The sequence below is a fragment of the Diorhabda sublineata genome, chromosome 2 (genome assembly GCF_026230105.1).
Source record: "Diorhabda sublineata isolate icDioSubl1.1 chromosome 2, icDioSubl1.1, whole genome shotgun sequence".
In the NCBI taxonomy this organism is placed as follows: domain Eukaryota; kingdom Metazoa; phylum Arthropoda; class Insecta; order Coleoptera; family Chrysomelidae; genus Diorhabda; species Diorhabda sublineata.
Genome location: NC_079475.1, coordinates 19,891,453 through 19,916,700, shown reverse-complemented (window position 1 = coordinate 19,916,700; position 25,248 = coordinate 19,891,453). Strand labels below are relative to the sequence as shown.

Sequence of the window (25,248 nt, the reverse complement as noted above, 5' to 3'; positions counted from 1 at the left end):
TTAAGAGATAAATAACGTAAATTAATACAGTTATTATACTGACAATTCAGCACAAAAGGCTATCTACCGAAGTCCTTCTGCCTATATTACTACACAATTACAAGTTTTAGTAGAAATATAAATTGTTTTGATGTTTAAAGAAATATTATTCAAACATTCATTCAAAGTGAATAATCTGTCTAAAATTTTTGTCGAGGGTGTTGACATATTTTTCTTTCATTTTACAAAAATTTTTGCTTACTTACCTATACTATTACCATTCCTCTCAGTAAATTTTTTGGTTAATATTTTGATACGGAAATAAATAGACTGGCCTAAAAGCGAGTCTTACGACTTGTTCAATAGGCCAAACAATCTGTAGTCAATTATGCAAATTTTTAAATACGATTTAATTAGCAGGTCTAAAAATGTTATAACAGGTGGGCCAGAAAGGCGTACGATTTTACAAAATCTTTTGCGTTTGAACGTTATAAATGGGATCTGCGGGGCTGGTGGGGATGAATAGCTCGGTTCTCGGAAATTTAGTCGCGATGGATCACTTTACCGGAGCGCAACGTGAATTCTGCATTAAACATTATTACAAATATGGCGATTCATGCGCTATTGCTCGGCGTGAGTTTGGATTACATGACATAAATCAGTGTCCGAGGGAAAGTGTGATTCGATCGTGGGTCAGAAAGTTCGAAGCTACTGGTTCGACTCTCAAACAGAAGCCTACGGGCCGTCCAAGATCAACAAGAACGAAGACATAATTCAATAAGTGAGAGCTTCAGTTGAACGTAATCCTGGTCCATCGACTCGCAAGTGATCAGCCGAACTTGTGGTATCCAGAACATCTTTGAGTCGTATTTTGTCGAAAGATCTGAAATAAAATTTAACTTGTGCAGAAACTACAGCCAGATGATTTGATTTTAAGACGAGCTTTTTTTGGAATAATATTAGAAAGCTTTCAGAGTTTCAACAATATTATTTTCTCCGACGAAGCCCATTTTCACTAAAAATGGGCATGTCAATAGATAGAATTACCGTTACTGGGCTGCAAAGAACCCACGACCAAAACATCAAAAGCCTCTACATTTGCCGCAAGTAACTGTTTGGACCCTATTTCTTCCAAAATCAAAAGGGGCAATCTTTCACTGTAAATTCTAAGCAATACATAGCCATGTCAAGGGATTTCTTTCTTTCCGCAACTGCAACAATTTGAAGCCCATAATCGTACGACATGGTTTCAACAAGGTGGCGCGACATGTCATACTTCCAATGTCTCTTTGGCGGTCATAAACCAGATGTTTGCTGCCAAACTCATATCACACCACTGGATTTTTTATTGTGGGGATACCCGAAAAGTAGAGTCTACTCCAATAACCCAGCCACGCTTAATCAGATGAAGACCAACATCCGAGAAGAAATAGCAGCTATTTCCAGCGCAATATTCTAGCGAGTTTTTTCCAATTTGAGATCTAGATTCGAGGAATGTTTGTAGCGCGATGGTGCACACCTGGATGATGTTCATTTTAAGAAATGAATTTCCCAGATGTATATTTCAAATAAAATAAAATAATTCTATGTGGATCATATTTAGTTTTTTCATTATTATTTTTTTAAATTTGCAAAACTTTCTGACCCACCCGTTAGCTTATAAGAAATCATTTTTGTGAGAAAATGTTAGAAGTTACCTAACAAAGCTGATTTGAATTTATCACATCGAACTATCCCTGATCCATCCATATATTTTCTAGTTTTCAAAATACAAATTATCCCTTGAATACAACCATGAAAATCTAGTGGAAGTAGGTATTAAATAAATTATACTCGGGAGTGATTAAATTATTTTGAGGTGTTTGAAAAATTTTCTATTAATAGATTATGTATTCCAAGTAAGAGAAATTCTTTGAATCCGTGTAAGATACTAAATAATTGATGACGAAATATTTTATAAAAGATCATAACGTCACGTTATTCTGCATAATTCCAACTAATTATTTGTAATTTTTTCTTGTTGCCGGCTTTTGAATTTTATCTATGGAACTACTATTTATTATTTTTTTGACACGTGTTTTACATTACTTCGTTTTATTTTGATAGTTAATTTCTGTTTGCTGCATATTTTTTTAAATCGTATATTTCTCGAATGATCATAAATTTTTCTATCTATCTAAATGGATCATTCTACAACTTTGTCAATTTTTAATGAACACGGCAACGTTGGTTGCTGCTCCTTCAGTATCAATCATTCCGTTTTCGTGTTTGGGTTTATATGTATGTGGTGATAAAAGTATGGTTAGGTAAGATAAGATTGAAAATTAAAGAGTTCTACTTGTAACTATTTAGTTTCAACTTTGTTTCATGATTGCACATGCACTACCAATTATTTTTACAAATTGTTATGCACAAAACACCAAAAATGGTTCACCACCGCACATCAGGAATCATCAAAATGGTATGATTTACTTTTTTAGTTTTTCCTTTTTCAGATAACTATTAATCAGCCTTGATCCAATATCTAATATATTTTTACACAAGTATCAATTTAGACATTAAGTTGCCTACACATGAATCTGTAACTGTCAATTTTACAGCAGAACAAATTTTTTTTCGCGGTTCCAATTTTTTAAACAGTTTGCTTACCGCGCATATTGCATAATATTGACAGAATTATTATTGTTTGTCAATAAATATTAGCAAATTTGAATACATACTATATTTTTAATAATTAAAGTAACAGTAATAATAAGAATATTTTCATGCAGAATTACTATATTTAGAAAAAAAATATGAGTACTGTATTAAGTGTAAAACGTTTCACTCCTTAAAATACTGGAAAATGAGTAAATATATAAAATGAGCAATATTATATATTCAATAACTTTTTTATTAGTTAATTAATACTTGATACCCTTGATCAAATATAATATTGAACTGTCTTGTCTCTCATGGTCAACACAAAAATGTTATTTAGTCTGTTACATTTAGGTAATTACAGATTATGTCAAGGTGAATAATATATCATAGAGGTAAATTACAATATGATGTTCAAAAATAATACCTACTGAATGTTAGAAAAATGGAAATATATATATATATATATATATATATATATATATATATATATATATATATATATATAAAATATGTCATTGGAGATTATTTGAAAGGTCACAGACCGCCATAGACATGTGTGAATACAAAATTTCTGTTCATCACTTTAATTCGTATCAAAACATGGTTTTGTAATAAATTAGATTATTTTATTATTATAGAGTATTCTGCAAAGCAGTTTTTGGAAACAATATATTTTTTGAGCATATGTGTCTCAGTTTATTGAAATATATATAATTTTCTAGTGGCTTTAAAATATTCTTTACGGAGGTGCTATAGAACATAGTTTTTATTTGAATGAAACTGTTATGAACTTAATGGAGAGTTGAGGATACTTATTAGAAACTATTGCATTGCCTTTAGGAAATATTCCAAATACACATATACACCTGCATACATTTTTTAAAGAAAAGAGAATAACAGCAGGTGTTAAAAATTATGGCTGTTGAAAATTGTGATATGTGATATATGGAATACTCTCTCTATAGGTACAAGGTTGTCATATGTGTCAGAAAGACTGTTAAAGAAAATTACCAGATGAAAAGTAGATAATAACCAGACTCTTTGTAAGTTGAACCTCGATAAGTCGAAAACCTCCCAAAATCCAATTAATATTTCTTCCCCTTTCCTGTTCAAGCACTAAAACCTCCGTTGATCGAAATTTTAACTTTTTATAAGTCAAAGTAATTAGTGAGTCCCTACAAGCTGTTTCTTTACATATTTTCCATCCACAACTCGAATAAAAAAAACTTGGACTATAAAATTGTTACCATACATAAATATCTCATTTGTATTATCAATTCTATGAAATGGTAATAAATAAATTAGAATTAGAAACGAAAATTAAAAACCTTGAGTGTTGCTGTGGTCGAAGCAGAAGTGGTTTAAACAGCGTCGTCAATATAAGCAATGGTGAGCCATTGTTTTAAGAAAAAGCCGAAATGTATTCGAAGTCTTCAGGATTTTATGTTTTCAGAGCAAGCAATGGATGGCTAAAAAAGTTGTTTTCATAAAAGTTTGTGATGTAAGTGCAAGTGTAAATCTTGCCACTTGCAACAAATGGACAAGCAAAAAACTGATAGGTTTATACGTGAATACGAACCTGAAAACATCTGCAGATGAAACGGGCCTATTTTTGAAATATTTTCCTGATAGACTCTAACTTTCAAAGGTGATAAATGCCATAGTGGAAAGCATAGCAAGGAACATTCAACAATTTTACTTGCTGCAAACATGACAGGCACAGAAAAACTCTCATCTTTAATTATCGGAAAATCAAAAAAAACTTCGCTATTTCTCAAAATGTAAATCGCTGATATTAAAATATGAATCGAATACTAAAGCTTGGATGACTTCTGGAATCTTCCGAAACTGCCTCATGGACATCGATGAGAAAATGACTAAAGAAAAAAGAAAGATCCTATCAATGACATCAGTAAAAGTCGAGCTCTACCCCCTAACACCAAATCAAAGTTGTAAGTGACGCATTAGGGTATCATCAAAAATTTTAAGTCATTATACCGTAAAGAAGTTGTTAAGAATATGTTGCAAAATATTGAAGTAAAGAAAGATTCTCGTATAGATGTATTACAAGCAATGCGAATAATTGATAAATCTTGGCAAAACGTGACTCCTACTACTATAAAAAATCGTTTTGCTCACCGTGGTTTTTCTTCGTCATTAACAGAAGAAGAAGTCAAGATATTTCTCTCCAACATCCTGAAGCATGGAATACAGTAGCGCCTAGGGTATGTTTCGAGGATTTTATTACATGTGACGATGAAGTAATAACTGCTGGAATATTATCAAACGAAGAGATTCTTAATTGGTTTCCATTCTTAGGGGTTCACGAGTCATGTGGGTTGCATTTTTTGTTCCTGTGACGAAGGCGCCATCTAGCGGTCGGACTCGACATCCGGGCGTGGGCCAAATTGTTGAAACGTTTTTCGTAAACAAACCAAAGTGATCAAAGCACCATACCTTTGCATTGAAGCAAAAGTGTGTCCAAAATTGTAAGAGGCGTTATTCATTAATATTTCATATGATTTCATATTTACTGTGTTTGATTTTAAATTTGTGAGGATTTTGAAGCTTTGTTAATACAAAAATTAGTGAAGTAAGTGTTGAGGACATTTTCATCATTATTAGCACATATGCTGCTGTTATAAACTTGGGAGTAGTGTTTTCGTAAATGCTTCAAACATTGTTTTTAATATTATTAGTTTTTTAGAATTTATATCATTGATAAATGGGGGACAGATATTAAAAAAAAGAATAAATGTAAAGAATATATTAGTAAATAGAGCTATAAAATACTTTTCAGACAAAATCAGTCTATTTATTCCAGTACACCCCATAAATCACGAATTTTTTGCAGAGGAACTACATGAAATTCAAATTGTTAGAAAAGTTACTTATACTTTTATAAAATGTAGAATGCACCATTATTCCAAATTGTTGAATAATGAAATTAATGGAAAATCGTCTGCCATTAGACAAAAAATGACAAAACTAATTTTATTCAAAAATTGCTAAAACTTGTTTTTTTAAGTAGGTTACTTTAAGCAGTAAGTGGGGCATTAGATAGATTAGTTGTTTATGTAATTTTTATTCGAAATAAAATGCTTTTATTTCTTAAGGCCTTGTGTATTCGAATCGTATATGATGCCTGTAATTCACTTATATATTATTTTTAAATACTTGTTCTTAATTACATGCTTTGACTTTGTATACTTAATAATATTACGTTATTTTTCCCAAATATATTTTCAAAAGTTCCAAAATGTTTTTATTATAGTAGCGAAGTTATTTTATTGAATTAACTATTAAGTTAATAAATAGGTAGTAGGAATAATATTTCTCAGATGTGCTCCCCAATTTATTACTTTTTATCCAGTTTACAATTTATATTAGTCCCCAAAGGTTTTCATGAGTTTTAAGAATCATTTGTTATTGATATATTATAAAAAAATATTTAAATTATTTATAATAACGAAGATATAATTCAACACATGAAAATCTTAGCTTTTGCCATTTGAACAATGAAAAAGAGTGCGACGGGGTACTACAATATAGCTATTTCAATCGGCCTCACTTTCGTAGCGCTATGTGCCCGTTCCATTTATTTATATACCATAACTAAAATATTTTTCCGTTTCTGCCGGAAGTCGACTGTAACTTTGTTATTTTAAATGGAACACCCTGCATATGAGTACATTTTTGAAATTTACGTAAAATTTTAGTATAGTTTTGTCTTAAAACTTTTTTTGAAAAATACATACTTTTTGAGTTATTAATTTTTTTGTAAAAAGTTTGACGGTTACAGACCCTTATAAATTATTTTTTTATTTTATATTCACCCGTTAATACAAGCACTAAAAAATAAAAAAGATTATGTAAATTTGCTTTTAATATGGCAAAGTTGTTACAAGAACATGTGCTTTCTTTGCAGAAGGATATCCAGATAGTTCAAAATCGTACATTATTAAAAGAATACATAACAATTTGAAGGTATTCGGTTCATTTCAAGCAAAAGTTAATCGAATTAAACGAGTTGTGACAATAATAAGATATGCTACAAAATTTTATGGAAAATTAAAAGCCAAAGGAAAATAGTCTGTTTTAAAGTAAATGTTCAAAATTGTTCCCTTGAACTTCAATACATTTTTCAACCCTTATCAGTACGCATTCATTCGTCGCACGACTTATGATCATCTCAGAAAGAGAATTGAATGAATTATGAATTCTTAGCTCACAATCTTTTCTAGTTGTTAAGGCTTCTTTTTTATGTGACTTCCTTCCAACTATGAGATAATAAAAGCTGTTGGGGTCTGGTTTGTAGAGCAAGAAGAAACATTTTTTTTGAAGGGTCTAGAGACGTTTTAGGTTCGCTGTAATAAATGTATCCAATTAAGAGGAGAATATGTTGAGTATAAAAATATTTTGACATTGAAGTTATGTTTGGTTCTATAGTATGCTAACAATTTTTCAATATATCCTCGTATATATATTTTTTATATGTATTCTCAATGGTAATTGTGTGTACTTGAAAATGATATTTAGAGCTCAAACTTGGTGAGAATTTTTTTTCTATATGTAGATTAATATTTTGCTTGGGCACCAAAAAGAAAATATATATATATATATATATATATATATATATATATATATATATATATATATATATAATATTTTGGAAATGAATCACCGTACTAAACACGTACTGAAAATCTATAAAATTTATAACCACTTGCTTAAATCAATAAATATTTATCATCCCTTTTTTTTCTATTACATTACTTACCAAACAAATTATCTTCGGACCCTCGTAGAGATCTCGTTTCATTTTACCTTGAATACTAAACGAACTTTTTAAATTTAACAAATGATGTAACTTCATTCATTTAATGAAATTCACAGAGAGATTCGAATAAATATATATATAATCTTTATTGTAAATAGAATTTTATATTTTTAGATGATTCAAAGTGATGGAAGATGATGATGATTTCTTCGATACAGTGTCTGTCAATTCCACGACAGGAAAACGAAGATTCAATAGTAAAGAATACCTCGGATTATCTAGAAATACAGTGTATCGTTCCATTATGGACTTTGATGACGCCAATGAATTGGAAATGGGAGATTTGGATCAGAAAAAGGTGCCAAATAAAAGTAGAGTTGTTAACACGTATGAACAGTGGAAAAATAGGGTATTGTTTTACTTTGATTTGAAAATTGTGCATGGCATTTAATTTATCTAATCTTTTATTTTCATTATTAAATTATTTAAATCATTTTATTTGTACTAAATTCAAATGTTTCTATACAAGTTTTACTTGAGGAATTATTTGATATACTTCCCCTGGATTAGTCAGAAAATTTATTTCTAATTATCATTGTTGTAATTAAATGTAATTTAATAATGAAATACTTTAATTTGTTACCTTATTTTAAAACTGTTTCTTCTGTTACTCAATTCTCTTACTAAGTATATTGGTGGTGGGATTTTATCTCTCTTAATAACAAATGTTTTTTTTATTAAACAATTCCTTCAGTTTGTATGTCAATTATATTTCAGCTTCTTTTTCGATTATTTTAAAAATGATGAATTGATTGTATACATTTTTCTGTATACAATGGAAGTGAATATTTTAAATGACCTCAAAACATGTAAATTATTTAATCATATGCTTAATCATGATAAAATATGTGTGGGTATTAAGTCTGTTTATTTTTTTGTTGGTTTTAAATTAAATACCACGTTTATTGTGACATTACATCACAGAATAAGTCTTGTGACTGACAAATAGATGGCGCTGCCATTGTTAAATCCATATGACGTTTATGAAGTACCAATTTTCAAAAGACAGTATGTAAAATTTTATGACATTTCGATTAATCAGGAAAAAGTGACAGTCATTAAGTGAAGCCACTTTCGTTATTTTCAAAACAATTTCGTGTGTTAATTTATCATAGCTTCTTGATGAAAAAAATTCTAGAAGAAGTAGAAGCTCAGTAATGCTTTCAATTCGGACTCTGCTCCAACGAAAAGAACCCTTTGTTATTGGTTTGTTGAATTTAAATGTGGTCGTATAGACAATGATGATGGTGAACGTACTGGTCGTTCAATTGAAGTGGTTATTCCAGAAATCATAATAAAAGTCCACAAATTGGTTATATCTGATCGTAAACTGGAATTGTGTGATATAGCTGAGGCCATAAAGATATCAGAAGGCAGTGTGTACAATTATGCATGAACATTTGATTATGCGAAAGCATGTTTTTATAATGGCCCAAATACAGAGGCATCTAATGGCTGACATATATGTATGGTATTCGGAGGCAAAAAAATACGAAGCTGATATTATGTAGCGTAGAACATGATGAGCGTAGAGGCTTTGGATGAATAAAAAAATTTTTGAGCCATCGGTTATGTTAGTTTCATAGAAATTTATTATGTTTTTCGGAAACACATCTTCACGAGCTATTCTCGAAATACTCCACAATTGTTTCTGTTGTTACTTGTACCTTTAAGCGTTTTATGTTTTTTGACAATCTCCTCGCCATTTCAGGATTTCTTTCCTACATACCGATCCTTTCCAGGTAGATTGTTTTGAAATACAGGAATATGAACACCTTTTCGGTTCAACTACTGTTGAATGAATTGACATAGCACTTGCTGCGTGAAGGGCTAAGGGCAAATGAACTGGCAGCAAATAAAGCATCTAGAATACCTTTTTCCTCCAATATACTTGAGACAGGAAACCGTCTCAACTTGTCTCTCGTCTTCCCAAGATTTTTATTGTATAACGTATTTTAGGGCATCACAAACGTGTCTGTTGTCTCTCTCGAATGATTTCTTGTGAAGCTTGCGAATAGGTTTTCGTGGCATCGTTCTATATATACCCTAAAAATAACATTTTGGGAATATTTCATCATTCTTTGAAAACGGATGGTATTTTTGCAAAGTTGTTTTGATTACATAGAGTTGAGATTATGGATAAGTATTCATTCCATTGGAGCAATAACGTACAATGTTTAATGTACTGAGAATAGGTAAAACTTTCTGAAATATGTAAGATGATAAATATTTTACTTAATTATTATTTTTCCAATACTTACTAATGAATTTCATAAAATAAAAATATAACATTTGAAGTCTCTCTACTGTTTATCTCCAACTCCTTTTGTACACGGCTGCATTGCGTCAGTTCGCTATCTCTAACTTCTGTAAGTCTTCCTTACATGTATCTAGCTATTTTCTACGTGGACGTTCTCTTCTTTTTGCACCTTTTTTGGGCTCTTTTCATCCACCTGTTTTCTTTTGTTATGGCTATATACCTCAACCAACGTAGTCTTTTTGCCCATTACTATATAGCCGATCTCTGCCTGACTTCAAATCTCTGCATTCGTTCTTCTTCTTCATTCATTTTGTTCCTCTCAATTTTCTTAACACTCCTCTCTTCCATACATTTAACCTGTTATCCTCTTTATATATCCAACGCGAAAAAATCTTTTTGACATACAAATGTTCATGCAGTATTGACTGTATGCGAATGGAATTAATGCCCTAGTATGCCTCAACCTCACGGTATGCACATGACGATTTTGCAATATCAGTTTACGCACGCTATCGATGTTTTCTGGTACAAGAGTCGACTTTAGACGACCTTCACGAAATTCATCCTGTAGCGAATGAATTCGGAAAATCAGAAAAACACGATGATTCGAGATATTGCTTCAACACCAAGAGTCGAAGCGAGTTGATCGGCACTGTGCTGATGGTTTAGTGCTCGTCGAAAGTTATAGAAAATAATCGCTCGACTAAGATGAATGTTCCAAGTATCTATAAACAACTCAAATAGCACTCGTATAACAACACGTTTTGAGTACGTACACCATTAAAAATGTCAAATTTTATGATGACAATGTCAGATTTGGCATTCATATCGGTGTTGCCATATCTCAAAACTTAAGTAGCCACTTTCGTACAAACTAAGTAACTTCTCATATCAACATCACTTTCCCAGAAATATTTTTTGCTCGAGAGAATCAAAATTGCTACAAAAAATGTTAGCTCTTCTCTAGTAACTTTAGGATCTTGACAAGTTTCAAACCTGCACAGGCCGATATATGTTGTGAAGTGCATTCAAAAACTTTTTCATCAAAAAACTTCGAATATTTCTACTCTTGATAAATTTTCGTAGTATTTGTATTTAGATTTTGTTATGTTAGCCCAATTCACATTTTTACTGCAAGTAAATTCTCATTTTATGAAGCTCCAACTCTTGCTTCTACTAATTTTACTTCGGAGGGAGCTCCAGTTGTCCTTTTGACAAATTATCAAAGTCTCCACCGCCGTCTTCTTCACTAGAGTCTTCCATTGTTAAAGCTTCATCACCCTCAGGAGGTTTAAAAAATATTTCGTCTAAATCGTCGGCGTGTACTATTTCTAATACCTTTTTTAAGTAGTAGTAGTAGTGTAAAGTCCTCGGGTTATCATAAATGGTAAGGCTGAAAAGAGGACGTAATTTTTAGAAGAAGCATACAAACTTGTTAAATGATATATTCAATGGTAGATAACCTTAACATATTAGTTTATGTCATTACTACATTACTTACAAACGTATTAGTTGGTAAATGAATCAAGTAAACTGTCAAGTACTATGATAGAACAGTACTGTTACACCTCCATTTCTGGTGCCATCTACTGAAATCTTACTTTAGTTAACAAAATACAGCATTACTCACGACTGTTACCGTACGCTTTAAGGCAGTGGTTTCTAATCTGTTGCAAGTGGGGCATGCAGCTGTTTGCAAAATATCATTTTTGTAAATTTTTTTTTATTCCATTTAAAATTATTATTTCTTATAATAATAAATAATGTATACATAATATTGTATATTCTTTTGTAGCCCACTAAATAAATTATAATATCAGTTGAGTATTTATGAAATTAGATTGTTAGAAAAATTAAGGGGGCCGAAAATTTTATTTAAATGGGGGTGCAGGTACAAAAAGGTTGGGAACCACTCCTTAAAGATTGAAATCCTTAATATTAATAGAACTACCTATTGCAATCTATATAGAAAGTATACTTTTCAGTGGCGCCATTTATTGGTGAAAACATGAATAAATATCTCCATAAGAAATCTTAATTTAATTAATTACCACAAATTGGTCAATTAATTCATAGCTTTTTGAGTAGTAAGGAGTAAGTAAGTTTCTTGTTCAGTTATATCTGAAATTGGATAAAAATCAAATTTATCCTTTTCTTGTATCAAATGCATTAAAACTTTCATGTCATTTCCACATTGCAATAGGGTGTTCTGGGACTTGTTGCAAATAATTCGGGAGTGAGTAGATGACGTGAAAATAATGCTGTGACATAAAAAAAATATATCATAGGACTCCTCGTTTCTGAGTTATTATAGGCATTTGAAGTTACGAAATCAAAACTTATATTTTTGTAAGCTTTCTAAATTTTTAATGGATTATTACATATGTTTAACTGAAGACCAGGAGCGGCTTATGCCTAATGGTTACCAATCCGTTACTTTTACAGAGACAACCTGTGTACAATCTAAATATAGCAAAAATGAATTTTTCAATCGATTTTTAACAAAAAATACCCAGTATAAGTCCAGAAAATTTAACTTGAATCTTCCTTTCTTATCTAGATTTAATCTTTAGCTTTCATTTCAGTAAATATCTTGAGGTATAACTGGAATAATTATTGTTTTATTTTTCCAATTCCTTATCATAAATCTTGAAATTAATCAAGTTATTTTACCTTATCGGTTTTTGTTTGCGGATATATACAAGGTATAATGTTGATACCTTACCATATCCAATTCTGCTATAAAGTCAGTAACACAATATGTCTACGGTAAGTTATTTTTATTACCTCATTTGAAAAAAAAAATTAATCAAAACACCAACTGTAAGAATATAATTAGACAATAGTATAATTCATTTTTACGTGAGTTTTTTAGATTATAGGGGTTGGTACTTCATACAATTTCTGTTTTTCTTTTCTTCAAATTAGTATTAGTATTTTTCCAAAACTATGTTTCAAATGCTTTGTGATCTTTAAAAACACATCTTTTCAAATTTATTCTATCGTACCCTCAACTTTAAGTATATTTTTAATTATACAAAACCGAAATTTTGTTTAGCAAGTACTTTTAGAATAAATATTACTTATGGAAAAATTTCTCCCCGTCTTGCTACGCTGGATATCATAAAATCATCATGTAGCTGCAATGAGAACTCTGTGCTGCCCTTTTTGGATACAAATACATTCACAAAACTAACAGTTTATGAGTCATTTGTTAAACAAAACTACTCATTATGTTTAAATTTTATTCATCTCTTAAGCAGATATTTTCTTTCAAAAACACATCTACATAGAAGTGGCTTTTGTAAGATACAAATACACATTTCTGAATAAAGACGTTTTTTATAATAGTAATTTATACAGCAAGTGTATAAAGTGGCATTTTTTTCACTAATAGAACAAGTTGAAAATTCCATGAGTGAAGAATATACTTCATGCACCTGGTGCATGTTATTTTTTCTATAGCACTAACAAAGAAATAAACTTCAAATAAAAATTTGGGATATTTTAAGCTCTTTCGATAAATTACAATTAGTAGCGAATGATAATGAATGAATTTAAAGTTAAGTTAGATAGATCGATATTAAGAAAAACTAGCAACTAAATGCTTTATTTTTACTTCACTTCGCAATGTGAATATTGAAAAAACGTAATAGGGTACTTGCATTTTTAAAAAGTATTTATTTTTTGGTTTATTTTATAAGCTCTTGATATGAAAAAATGTCAGAAAGTAAAATATTTCATTCAAATTTATTATTATATAATCACTTTAAAAATTAAAAACATAATAACTATAAAATATTGAAATAAGTTAAATTTGAATCTTACTTACATTAAAATGATACTGTCAACAAAAATCATTACATCTCGCAGACTCGTCAGAACGACCAACACTTTCAAACCATTCTTGTTGTATATTCGAATTTCTTGGCATCATAAAAAAAACTTTATCAGTTGTTTTAATCTTGGTATTTTCATATCCTGGCACAAAATACGATTTATATACCATTTTTCAGATTAATAAAAGTTTAATAATAATGCTTATTTTAGAATAACCGAGAGAATAACTGCCTTATTTACTTTGTATCATATTTTCAGTGTTTATTTCATACATATGACGTCTTGCAATATGGCGACCTTACTGAAATGTTTAAACTATCTACAAAATTTTTAATTCCCAATAATTTTTTTCTTTATAAATATTGATCAAAGAATTAAAAAAATATGATAAAAGTTTTATATCTACTATCCAAAACAATTTTTTTCTCAAACCATGCAAGGACCATGTGGGGCTGACTTATGTGAATTTTTGATCCAGTCAAGCTCATTATCAGATAAAGTTTCATTTTAATGATCAATATTTGTAACAGTCAAATTGGTCTCTTGATTCTCATATGATGTAGAAAATTGGTTTAAAAAACTTTGGTTGAGAGAATTGCTCACATACCCTTTGACAACAGTCGGAGTTTTTTCAATTTAACGAGCAATTTGAGATTGATACGTTGTCCCTGTTTTTCGTCACACTTGGTTTTCGGCACGATAAAAAAACAAGTTAGTTTCAAACCGCTACTGCACAAATACTATAATATTGACGGAAACGTGTTTTGGGACGTTTATAGACGAGATATCTCCCAATGTACTACTCGTTATTTACCCCACGCGTCAAGGGCGCCCTCTAGGCGCGCAGTCTCATTTAATAACGATACCTCGTATTAAATTTTATATAGGTTTTTACCCAACCGATTTTTATTTCAGATGTGAGATTAATTTGGCATATTTAGTTAAATCTACATTATCATATATAATTAAGGTTGCTTTCAGTTCAGTAGAAATGCTGTAGAGTTTCTTAGTTATCGGAATACTGTCATCCTGGCCAAGCTCCATTAAAATCTTATCTAGGGTGGGTATTTCTTGTTCTTTTCTTCGAATTACACTTTTGGTGTCTTCATCAAGGACTTTTACTGGTCTGCCTGGACTTTTCTTGGGAGGTTCCACTTGGACCGCTATCTTTCTCCCAATAATTTAAAAACGGTGGACTTTCCAACTCCAGTCATTCGGGAACATCGGTCGACAGTTTCTTGTACAGTAAATTTCGGGTAATCGTATTTTATGCAATCGTGTACATTTAAAATAATACGTTTTTTATTTACTGATAGTGGAGAATTATTGGAACATCTTTTCGTTGGTGTAAATGTCGCCATTTTATTGCTAATCTTATAATACTGTGAACACTATTTACGACTTAACAGCAAATACTGATGCGTTAAACTAAACAAATATACTTATAAAGGTCTAAATATTTTGGGTAAGGCACCATTGCTGTTACGGCGGATGGTTAAGCCGAATCTGAAATAGAGTTGGAATTAGGCAGAGGCACTAATAGAAGGTTAAACGGTACTTGTTAAACGCAAAACGTAACTGTATAATCTACTACTACCTAAGTAATGCATATAAAATATTTCAATACTTACACCTTAGGCCGACACCGAAATTGAGCCGAACTGGACGGAATTTCCTATTTTATTGCTCTACACCTTTCTGAAATAGACTATAATAATTTATTATTGTGTATATATTTGCTTATTTTGATGACAAAATTTGACAACGTGATGTTCTCAATGTCACTTTCAATCTGAGTTCACGAAACTCACTAAAACACACGGTCTCAAGCTGAGAATTACTGAGTTTTGGTGTAAATAGAAAGCAGCTAATGTAGAAGTCGAAAAATTCATAGTAAATATCTGGATAAATGTTGAGTACTACTAATAATTGCAAGGATTATAATTGATGTTCATCAATCTGTGAAAAAATCTGCACAATAAGTATAAAAATTTGAGAAGAAACACTAAATAGCATAAACGTGATTGCGATAATTACTCCTCCGATAAGCGCATTATGATTCGTAGTCTGGTTGGAAACAATTCATATGAGATCAAATACCTGTACATTTATTATTAAATATCTTATCCGAAAGAGAAAGGGTATAAATTCGACTTCGGAGTCATAAAGAAGTATATGCGTAATTTAACGAAACACACATTGAAATATCGCTTTGTAAGCAGAATTATTGTAGGCGATGGCTGTTCCAAAATCTGGAAGACCAAGACTAAGCGACGTTGCAAAGTTAGATACTTTGCTGTCATTAGAAGACGACCCTCAACAACTACAACAGAAATTGGCTTACAACAAAATGTTAATCAGTCGTTTGTAGTAAAGTTTTTAAAGAAAGAACAACTACACCCACTACTACAAAGCTCAACTTTTTGTACAAAATTTTAGAAGAGAAATAGTATTTTCAAACGAATGAACGTTTTGTTTAAGTAGTCCAGAAAATCGACACATTCTCACTACTGGACTTAAGAAAAGCCCCATTGGATTTAATTAAAAGGCACCCAGCGCCACGAAAAAAATTATGTTTGGATGCGAATCGTCAGGTTAAGATTTATTGGTCCCTATTTCTTTCGTCGAAATTTAACAGCTGAGCGATGTTTAGAATTTCGTCATATGGCGATGCATCTAATTGCGGCATTGCCAAATCCACAATTTTATCTAGTTATCTACAAATGATTGGACTATATCGTGGAGAGTTACCAATTTTTCTTGAGCTTTTCTGGAGTTAGGATTATATTTTTAAATTGAGTTCATATCACAAGAAATTTGCCAGGTGAAGTAATCCGATAAATTCCTTGAATTCAGCTACCTCTGTGACTCTAACTCTTAGAAAGCGGTTGGGAAGATAGTTGGAGGCTCTGCTCTATGTTGTGAAATACAGAAACTCGGTAGGTCAAAAAATATTCTACTCATTTCGCAGATTGAATGCGCCCTACGGAAGGTTAAAAACTAATAAAGTATAAGTGATAAATAAATAATTTATAACCTCGTAATAATATAATCACTATAACTTGTTTCAACCTTTTGTAAAACTTTTATTCAAAATACGTGTTTTCTTATCAACATTCTTCAATAACAGGAAACATTACTAATAGCGATTTATTTTTGTATTTTTTTCTAGTATTGAGTTAAATATTGAACTTTTTAATGATTTAACAAGAAATGTGCGACCTTATAGTATAATCGATATTTCAAAAGTAGGGGAGCTCGGTGTATATTTCGCTGCATTAAGGGGAATTTCTAATTAGTTAACTACTGTTGTGTTTTAATTATTATTATTATTATTAAAATGACAAATATCGAGGCTAATAATTTATGCAATTATTATTAATGACGCAAAAGAATTTAAAAAAAAATTGAAATATTAATTCTGTACGTTGTTTTTGTACTAAAATAGATACAATTATATTGATTATATATAAAATTTAACAATTTTCATGTCAATTGAGTGTGTGCAAAAATATTTGAATGAAGACAAAAAACAGATACATATTTTTTTTTGAGGAGATAAACCATGATTTAATATTGAAAAATTATATCATTACAATAATCAATTCAGAAAATTATCGATTTGAAATTTGACTTTTGAAATTAGTACTTATAGTGCGAATTAAATCTGCTTTTTACCTAAATAAACTTTCACACCAATTAACTGTCAATTTAATTTTGTGATTTGATTTAAAAATTGTGAACTTGGTGGTTGTTTAGTTAGTTATTTTCACTACTATAAAGAAGAAAATACCTTAGTCCCAGTTTGACTCTACTGGAATTAGTAGAGTAGCCAAAGTAGCGTCAAAAAAATTATTGCCAGCTAAATCACGGAAATTTTACGAAACCGCGTATTCAAGATTTATGGACAGGAAGATGAAAAAACATGCAGACGTTATTGGCCAATTTTTCGAAATTGACAGAACAAGAGCTATTAACAGTGTGGTCGAATTATTTAATGATTGAAAGTATGTTACGATCTAATAATAATGCAGACATTCCAAAATAGTTCTGAAACAAAATAGGAAATGTTACAAGTTACCCAAAAAAGCTGCGGCTTTTACGAGTACACGAATTGCAATCTTTTTGTTGTAATTGGGATTGCAGGACCTTGTCGAATTTGTGAAATCAGCGATCATCAGATAATATTGAAAATCGGGAACGTTATTAATTGAGGAACTTGAGGAACAAAGAATGATGTAATTTTTTATCAGAAGATACCTAAAATCAAGATGATTTATAGGTACTGACCTACACCAACTTTCCACATCACACTCAATGCAGCTTATTGCTAATAGTACATTTAACACTGTGTGACGCGCGTTGCGATAACCAAGTTATCGTCTTCAGAAATCGAAGGTAAAGTGCTACTATTTCCATATTTTCGTTAGTTGTTACAAATACCGGTCGACCAGAACGCGGCTCGTCGGCAACAGAGCCCGTTTTTAAGAATTTCTGGTACGTCTTCCATACTGTTGACGAGTGATCTAGTGTTTGCATTCTCTTTTAACTTGTATTCTAGCACATCAGTATTTTTAATAACATTCCTTTTCATTTATCTTCCTTCTAATTCAAATTTGATAAACCTCTATAATGAAATTGCTTCCTTAATATCACAGATATAGTTTTGAAGCAGTTTTACTACTAAAAATTATTTCGATATTATATGATTACTAAAAAGTTACTAAATTAAGTAAAATAATAATTTTATATCAATGTTTGTTATTTGTTTACAGAGATGGCGTTATTTCTCAAGCTGTGACTTGAGCGTTGACTACGTTTTAGCCTACGAAGATCAAGGCGATACGAGAGATGTTGAAAAAAGAACCAACTACGAACATAATTTGGAATCCAACGGGTTGATATTAGAAAGGGAAGAAAATCAAAGAATACATTTTGTTAAAATTCACGTTCCTAAGGATGTTATCATGAGATACGCAGAGATACTTAAATTGCGGTTACCAATAAAAGACGTTAGTAGTTATACAATATTTATTAATTATGATCATTTTCATTGACTGTTAATGAATGTTAATGAGGTTAAACATAAATTCATATTCATAATTTAAATGAATGACGAATTATAAGCTTTAGATTCATATATTTTTTCCTTTCATTTTGAATTTTAAGTCGAATTAATGCTTCAATATTCATTGAAGTGATTTCAATAATTGATAATAAACTGGAAAAGTTTAACAATGAAAAATTTTAGTTACAACAACTTTGATGCAAGAAATATTTTATGTTGATGGTTCATATTGAAATGGAAACAATAGTTATTATTTAAATAACTTCATATGACTAGAGATTAAAGTTCGTTTTTTAAACCACGGTTGGTATTTATCATATTAAAATCTAATCAATTGTAATTAGAAACAAAACATCCGTTAAATTTAACGGTTTATTTTGTAACAATTTTGATTTATAGGTGTAAATAATTGTGTTGTAGAGAAGCACCCAACAAACGTAGCACTTTACGAACGTCACTCCTAGGTTAAGATCAAAATCGGGACATGTAAGCACTCTTCTAAACTTCAAGAATGTCTATCGGGCTTGTTCAATGGGACATTTTATTTCTTTGTCTGGTTTTTATAACAAACACCAAATATAGAAATCGAAAGATAATATGTGTATTAAAACAATCATTCTTCATTTTCTACCTCAATAAACACATTTTCTTATTCCCCATCAGATGACATTGTGCTTCCACTGTTATCAACATTTATAATAAGGGGCTCAACTTACACATCAATGACCATGTCTATATTCCACATTAAGGCTTCAACCTTAAACACTTGTAGAAGATACTCCCGAAATATTTGCCGTTTTAGAAATAACGTCATCAACAGTCATGTCATAATTTTTTTCCATTTCATTTTAATGAATGTTCACAATCATTTGTTTTTCGCTCGGCTATTTATTTGTGGTATATTATGGCGCCCCTGATTTGGACCAATATCGATGCCGCGCCGCGTTTTGCCCGGGATGTCACGTGTTAGTCACGCTTTGATCATTGTTTTGGTTTACTATTTTTTTTTTGATAAATAGACTTTATAAAAGAATCTAGCACAAGGTGTATGAAAGGGAAAATTCAAAATTTTAATTAGAATTTAGCTGGTTTTGCAACCCATTTTGCCTGGTTAAGGCAATTGACTAAATTAAAGCTTAAAATATCCAAACAACTAACTTTAAATAGCAAGGTTAACTCAATTTACTACTCTTAAATATCGAGCAAACAGAAGGTTTTAAATCACTTGTTGATAAATAAAAATATTTTGTGTATATTTTATTAGGAATTGTAGAATTATGTACGTTGATTTATAGCGCTGATAGTAGTCTAAAAATAGAATTATGATTCATGTACCCTTTTGTTTCTGAAACTGCATAATAATGGAGGTGCTTTAAATGCTAAATGAAGACCTTATTTTTTTCAAATATGTCTTTGGGTTCCGAAAAATAATTTTATCATATACCTAATCCTATATATACAGAGTGTATTTAGAAATTATAACATTTTCGACTATGGTAAAATAAATCTATTTTTATGAATAAGAGAGAAATAAAATGATGGAGCATTCGTAATCCATGGGAAAATTGCTTCTTTTAGTAATTTTCAAAATTATATTTCGATTATTTTCATATGAAATAACATTTTTATAAATATAATAAATATTTCGGGTGAACACTAATATGTTTACCTAATTAATCTCCTTGTAACATCTAAACAGCTGAAGTTAAAAAAGTGCAATTTTTTTTTCAAATTGTTTCATTTTTCTAAAAGGTATGAATTGTCATAGTAGTTATATAGGTATAAGTACTTAAACTTCTTTTAACAATCTTGCGTTCATAAAGAATAATTTTAATATAAAAACTGACATGTATAAGTAGAGCTACTAGTCCAGTCAGTGTAGGGTGTTGACCTCGAAAATTGACATCCTTATTCTCAAAATTCACATATAATTGGATGGTCGCAAGTTTTAAAGTTTAGAGATTATCTGAGATGAACTGGTAGTCCCGATCCAAAATTCATAATATTAAGGCTATAATTTATTGCTAAATATATTTGTTTATTTTTTTTTATTACTGATACACCTTTTTCAAATCTTCCTTCATTTACTTATCACGCTTAGCTTTCTTCAGTATTCCAATCAATTGTTGCATTTTTATTCGATTCTATTATCTCAATCTTTTTTTTCCACTACTAAGTTGGATTTTCTGGAACTGTTGTGTGTTGTGAACACACAGTTTACACATCACCACTCTTCAGAGATAAAAAGATAACTTGGTTATAGAAGCGCGTGTCAGACAGTGTACTTGTAAGTGTTGGTGTTGTGGAAGTGTAAACAGTGTGTTCAGTACTTTTTACCAGTTTTAGAAAAATAGTCTACACGTGTGGTACCTCTTATTTTTGGATGAACTATCAGTTGCAGTTATCAATGCACATAATTCTGGACCGCCTTGTATATTGAAAAATATTTATATTAAATTTTCTCTTGTTTGTTATAGGATGAAGAATCTCCTCAAATAAAAGAAAATATAGTTACGCAAACTGTGGTAAAAATTTTAAATAAATGTAAAGTATCATTAGACCCGGATAAGTTTCCTCCTAAAAAGTATCAACTGACTGCAGAGTTTAATAAAGACAAAGATTATTTGTAAGTATATATATCATAATTAGGTCACATATCATTTATTTGTTTTTTTTTAACAAATATGAAGGAGTACCATGCATTTTCAAGGTTACATAAGTTCACAGGACTCACTGTTTTTCTAGTTTGAAGAATATTCTTCAACTTATGGATCCGAAAACTTATATATTTTTCAATTTATTTTATTTTGCTTTGCTTTGAACATTTTTAAAAATCTTTAGGTCGATTTGAAAAATTACATCTAATTTTTTATTTTAGTAATGTCCTACTACTGAATGAACGGCAACTTATGCTATAAAGGTTTTTGTATTTTGATGAAGGTAAAATATTGCATTTCTTATTAACAAAATAAGATGAAAAAAATGGTATTTAGTTTTTCTTTAACAACTCGAAATACTGATATTCAAGCAATTTTAAAAAAAGCTCGTTAAAGAGGAGGACATTTCCGATAAAAAAATCCCCACCGCTGGAACTCATATATATATATATATATATATATATATATATATATATATATATATATATATATATATATATATATAGAATATTTTTTTTATAGCATAAAAAATCATTGTAAAATTTAAAAAAAATTAATATCTTCTTAACACCTGAAAGTATCGAGCTCCATTTGAAAAAGTTTTATCACTATGTTTCGAAATATTTTCAATTGGTACCTAACAAAATTTGATAAAAGGTATAAATAATTGGCCTATAAATTTGGAAATTAGTAGAGCCCTTTTTAAATATATACTTCATAAGATCCTGCGTTAAATGTTTATAAAAGTTTATTAATTTGTTTATAATGATTTTTTATAGCTATTCCAAAACAATGGCATTAATAACAAAGATTATGAATTTTTTACGTAATTTGTTTATATAAAGACATTGAACATTTTTAAAAAATTATTTTGCTATTCTGTTGTCTAGAGAAAAAAATGTTTTTTAAAAATGTTTTTGTTACTTTGATTTTAAAATTGTTTAAAATCTTGCATTTTAAATTTCGGTTGTTTACATATCTTAATTTATATTTTGGAATAAGTTGGGGAAATTTTTTTAATTATTTAATTGTTTATTAGTTTAACCATTTGTTTAAATAAAAATATTGACTAACCTTCGGAAGGAGAAAAAATTATAAAAACAGCTATATATATATATATATATATATATATATATATATATATATATATATATATCAAAGTGCAAAAAAATTTTTCTTATTATAATAGGTACTTTCTAATACCCATCTTTTGCAGTTTTCTATATATAACTGTTTTTATAATTTTTTCTTCTTCAGAAGTAAAATATAACGTTGGTCAATATTTGTTTAAAACAAATAGTTAAACTAAAAAACAATTTAATATTTAATAAAAAAAAATGTTTGCTAATTTATTTCAGAGTGTACATTATAATTTTTGGAAGCCAAATTATTTCTCAACTAATTATTTCAACAAAAGAATGATAAAAAAAGATTTCAAACAAATTATAATTTTCTCTGGACAACAAAATAAAAAAAAACTCTCACAAATATTGAATTTCTGTATATATTTAAAATAATTTTATAAACAAAGTACGTAAAAAATTCATTACCTGTGTTAATTACTGCAATTTTTCAATGAAAACAGGCATAGTTAAATATTTATTGAGAAAAAAAATTTAAATATTTAATTTTGTAAAAATTACAAAAAATCATAATTAACAAATTGATTGAAAGTTTTATAAACTTTTATCACAGGATCTTATGAATTTTATATATTAGGGGGCTCCATGAAATTAATAGGTTAATTCTTTTTACCTTCTATACTATTATTTATGCTAACGTAGATTCGGAAAAAATTTGTTAGTTAACGGCTGAATAACCTTTTTCCCATGATGCTCGATTTTTTCAAATATTCAGGAGATTCTAGAATTTGTTTAAATTACTAAGATGACACTTTATGTTTAAAAAAATTTCGGGAATTGGACTTTTGTAATGGAAATTTCCTCTTTTTTCAAAATTGTTTAAATATCAATATTTTTCGAGTTATTAACCGAAAACTAAATATTATTTTTTTCATCTTATTTTGTTAATAACAATTGTAATTTTTTACCTGCACCAAAATCCTTGAAAAATATATATCGGTAAATAATATTGTACATGAAATACTGCATTGCTTCTAATAATTTGGCCAGGGACTGTACATCAAAGAAAGGAAAGTAATGCCAATAGTACAAAAATGGAAACATATCAACGATTACACAACATTTTCTTATAAACATTATATATTATTAGCCACTATCTTTTACACCGATAAACATTCATAAATTGTTGATTTTCACTTGGATCTTGGGATAACATTTTTTATTTATAAGATTTTTATTTTAGATTTGATGTAGATGACCCAGAGTTCTTCAACAGTTCGGTGAAGATAACAGTGATTTCCTACATTTTAGAAAGAGAGCGATTTGGCAACGAAGATCAGGATAAGGGTATCAAAAGACTGATAGCTGAAAATGTTTATAAAGCTGCTTATCCATTACATGATGTAAGTGTATTTTTTTCTGTCCTCGAATCATTAACTAAAGTTCTTTATAATTTATAGGGTGATCTACACGACAAAACTTCCACTAGGAAACTCCTCTTAGACGAATGGGCGTCAGTCTCAAAATGTATAAAGTTCCAACCATTAGATGAAATCAAAGATTACTTTGGTGTGAAATGCGCCATATATTTCGCTTGGCTCGGATTTTACACACACATGTTGATACCTGCTTCTATAGTAGGCATTTTGTGCCTTATGTATGGTGCTATTACTTTACATTCAGATATCCTTAGCAGAGATATTTGTAACGCCAAAAACATCACCATGTGTCCAAGATGTGATAAATATTGTGATTATTGGTATATACAAGAAAGCTGTAATTATTCAAAAATTCAACATATTATTGATAATAACGCAACTATATTTTTTGCTGTATTCATGTCATTTTGGGGTACTTTCTACCTTGAAATGTGGAAAAGGTAAGATAAAGATAAATATATAATATTGGATAGATATATACATGGGCAATGAATCCTTCTGAACGTGTCTACTCTCATATTGGCAATAAATGAAGTGTTCGAACTTTACTGATTGCGCTCTTAATAACTATTTGTGTAGATGGGACAATCCAAAACCAAAGGTTTCTCATCTGGAAGAATATGTGCCTTCCTGGCCCTTTTCTGTGTCAACTATATTTCTTTTGACTTTTCATTATGTGACTCAGATATTCGAAATTGCATTCCTCAACAATTTCCACTATTTTTTTAAGAATACTGTTTCACATTAAAGGGGTATCCTGGTCTAGAAGCTTAAATTTTAGGCATTTTTGAAAATAACGTGAAAAAAATAGATAAAATTTTTACTATCCATTTTTTTATATATTTTTTGACTAATAAAATTTCAAGAAAAAATCAGAATTTTAATAAATTTTTGGTCGGAAAGTGGGAGCTACAAGAAAAAACGTTGAACCCTGGTCGACTAGTAGTGATCTGGAACAAAAAATTTGAATAATTCTTAATCTGTAAAGATGTCGCTTTCGCATTGACTTTAGTCAAAATAAAAATTCATAAATTAGCGTCGACTTATTCATTATTATTTCAGGTATAGTGCTGAAATAGCCCACAGATGGGGTTTGACAGGTTTCGATTTACAGGCAGAACCCCCAAGACCTGAATATCTATTAAAATTAGCTAACGCAAAGAAGAAGAAACTCAACGTTATAACTCAATTACAAGAACCAGTGGTTCCTTTCTGGAGAGTCAAGTTGCCATCACTTATTATAAGCTTTTCGGTTGCTTTTTGCTGGACTTTGATAGCTCTAGCGGTTGTCGTTGCTGTTGTGGTATACAGAATGTCTTCTCTAACTTCTGGTTATTTACATAGGTAATCAATTACATGTAATCTACTAGTAATGTAGATAATATTAGACTCAAAGTTTTACTCTTTGTTTGGAACATATAAATATTTATTCTGTTTATT

At 29.9% G+C, this 25,248-nt stretch overlaps 1 protein-coding gene across 6 annotated transcripts in view; it reads left to right on the top strand.

Annotated features, from left to right (window-relative positions):
• Positions 1 to 2,222: 2,222 nt before the first annotated feature.
• LOC130453253 (anoctamin-2-like) overlaps positions 2,223 to 25,248 on the top strand; it is a 34,921-nt gene continuing 11,895 nt past the window's right edge. The window contains exons 1-8 of one of the 6 annotated variants that reach the window (XM_056792885.1): positions 2,250 to 2,285; positions 2,332 to 2,440; positions 7,577 to 7,811; positions 18,338 to 18,574; positions 21,108 to 21,256; positions 23,613 to 23,772; positions 23,830 to 24,248; positions 24,871 to 25,152. In XM_056792885.1, coding sequence (XP_056648863.1) covers positions 7,590 to 7,811; positions 18,338 to 18,574; positions 21,108 to 21,256; positions 23,613 to 23,772; positions 23,830 to 24,248; positions 24,871 to 25,152 — 1,469 coding nt within the window. In that variant the 5' untranslated portion in view covers positions 2,250 to 2,285; positions 2,332 to 2,440; positions 7,577 to 7,589. Of the gene's footprint in view, positions 2,441 to 7,576; positions 7,812 to 12,447; positions 12,492 to 18,337; positions 18,575 to 21,107; positions 21,257 to 23,612; positions 23,773 to 23,829; positions 24,249 to 24,870; positions 25,153 to 25,248 lie in introns of those variants that run through there. The other 5 variants (XM_056792889.1, XM_056792884.1, XM_056792886.1 and 2 more) reach the window with 5 other exon arrangements.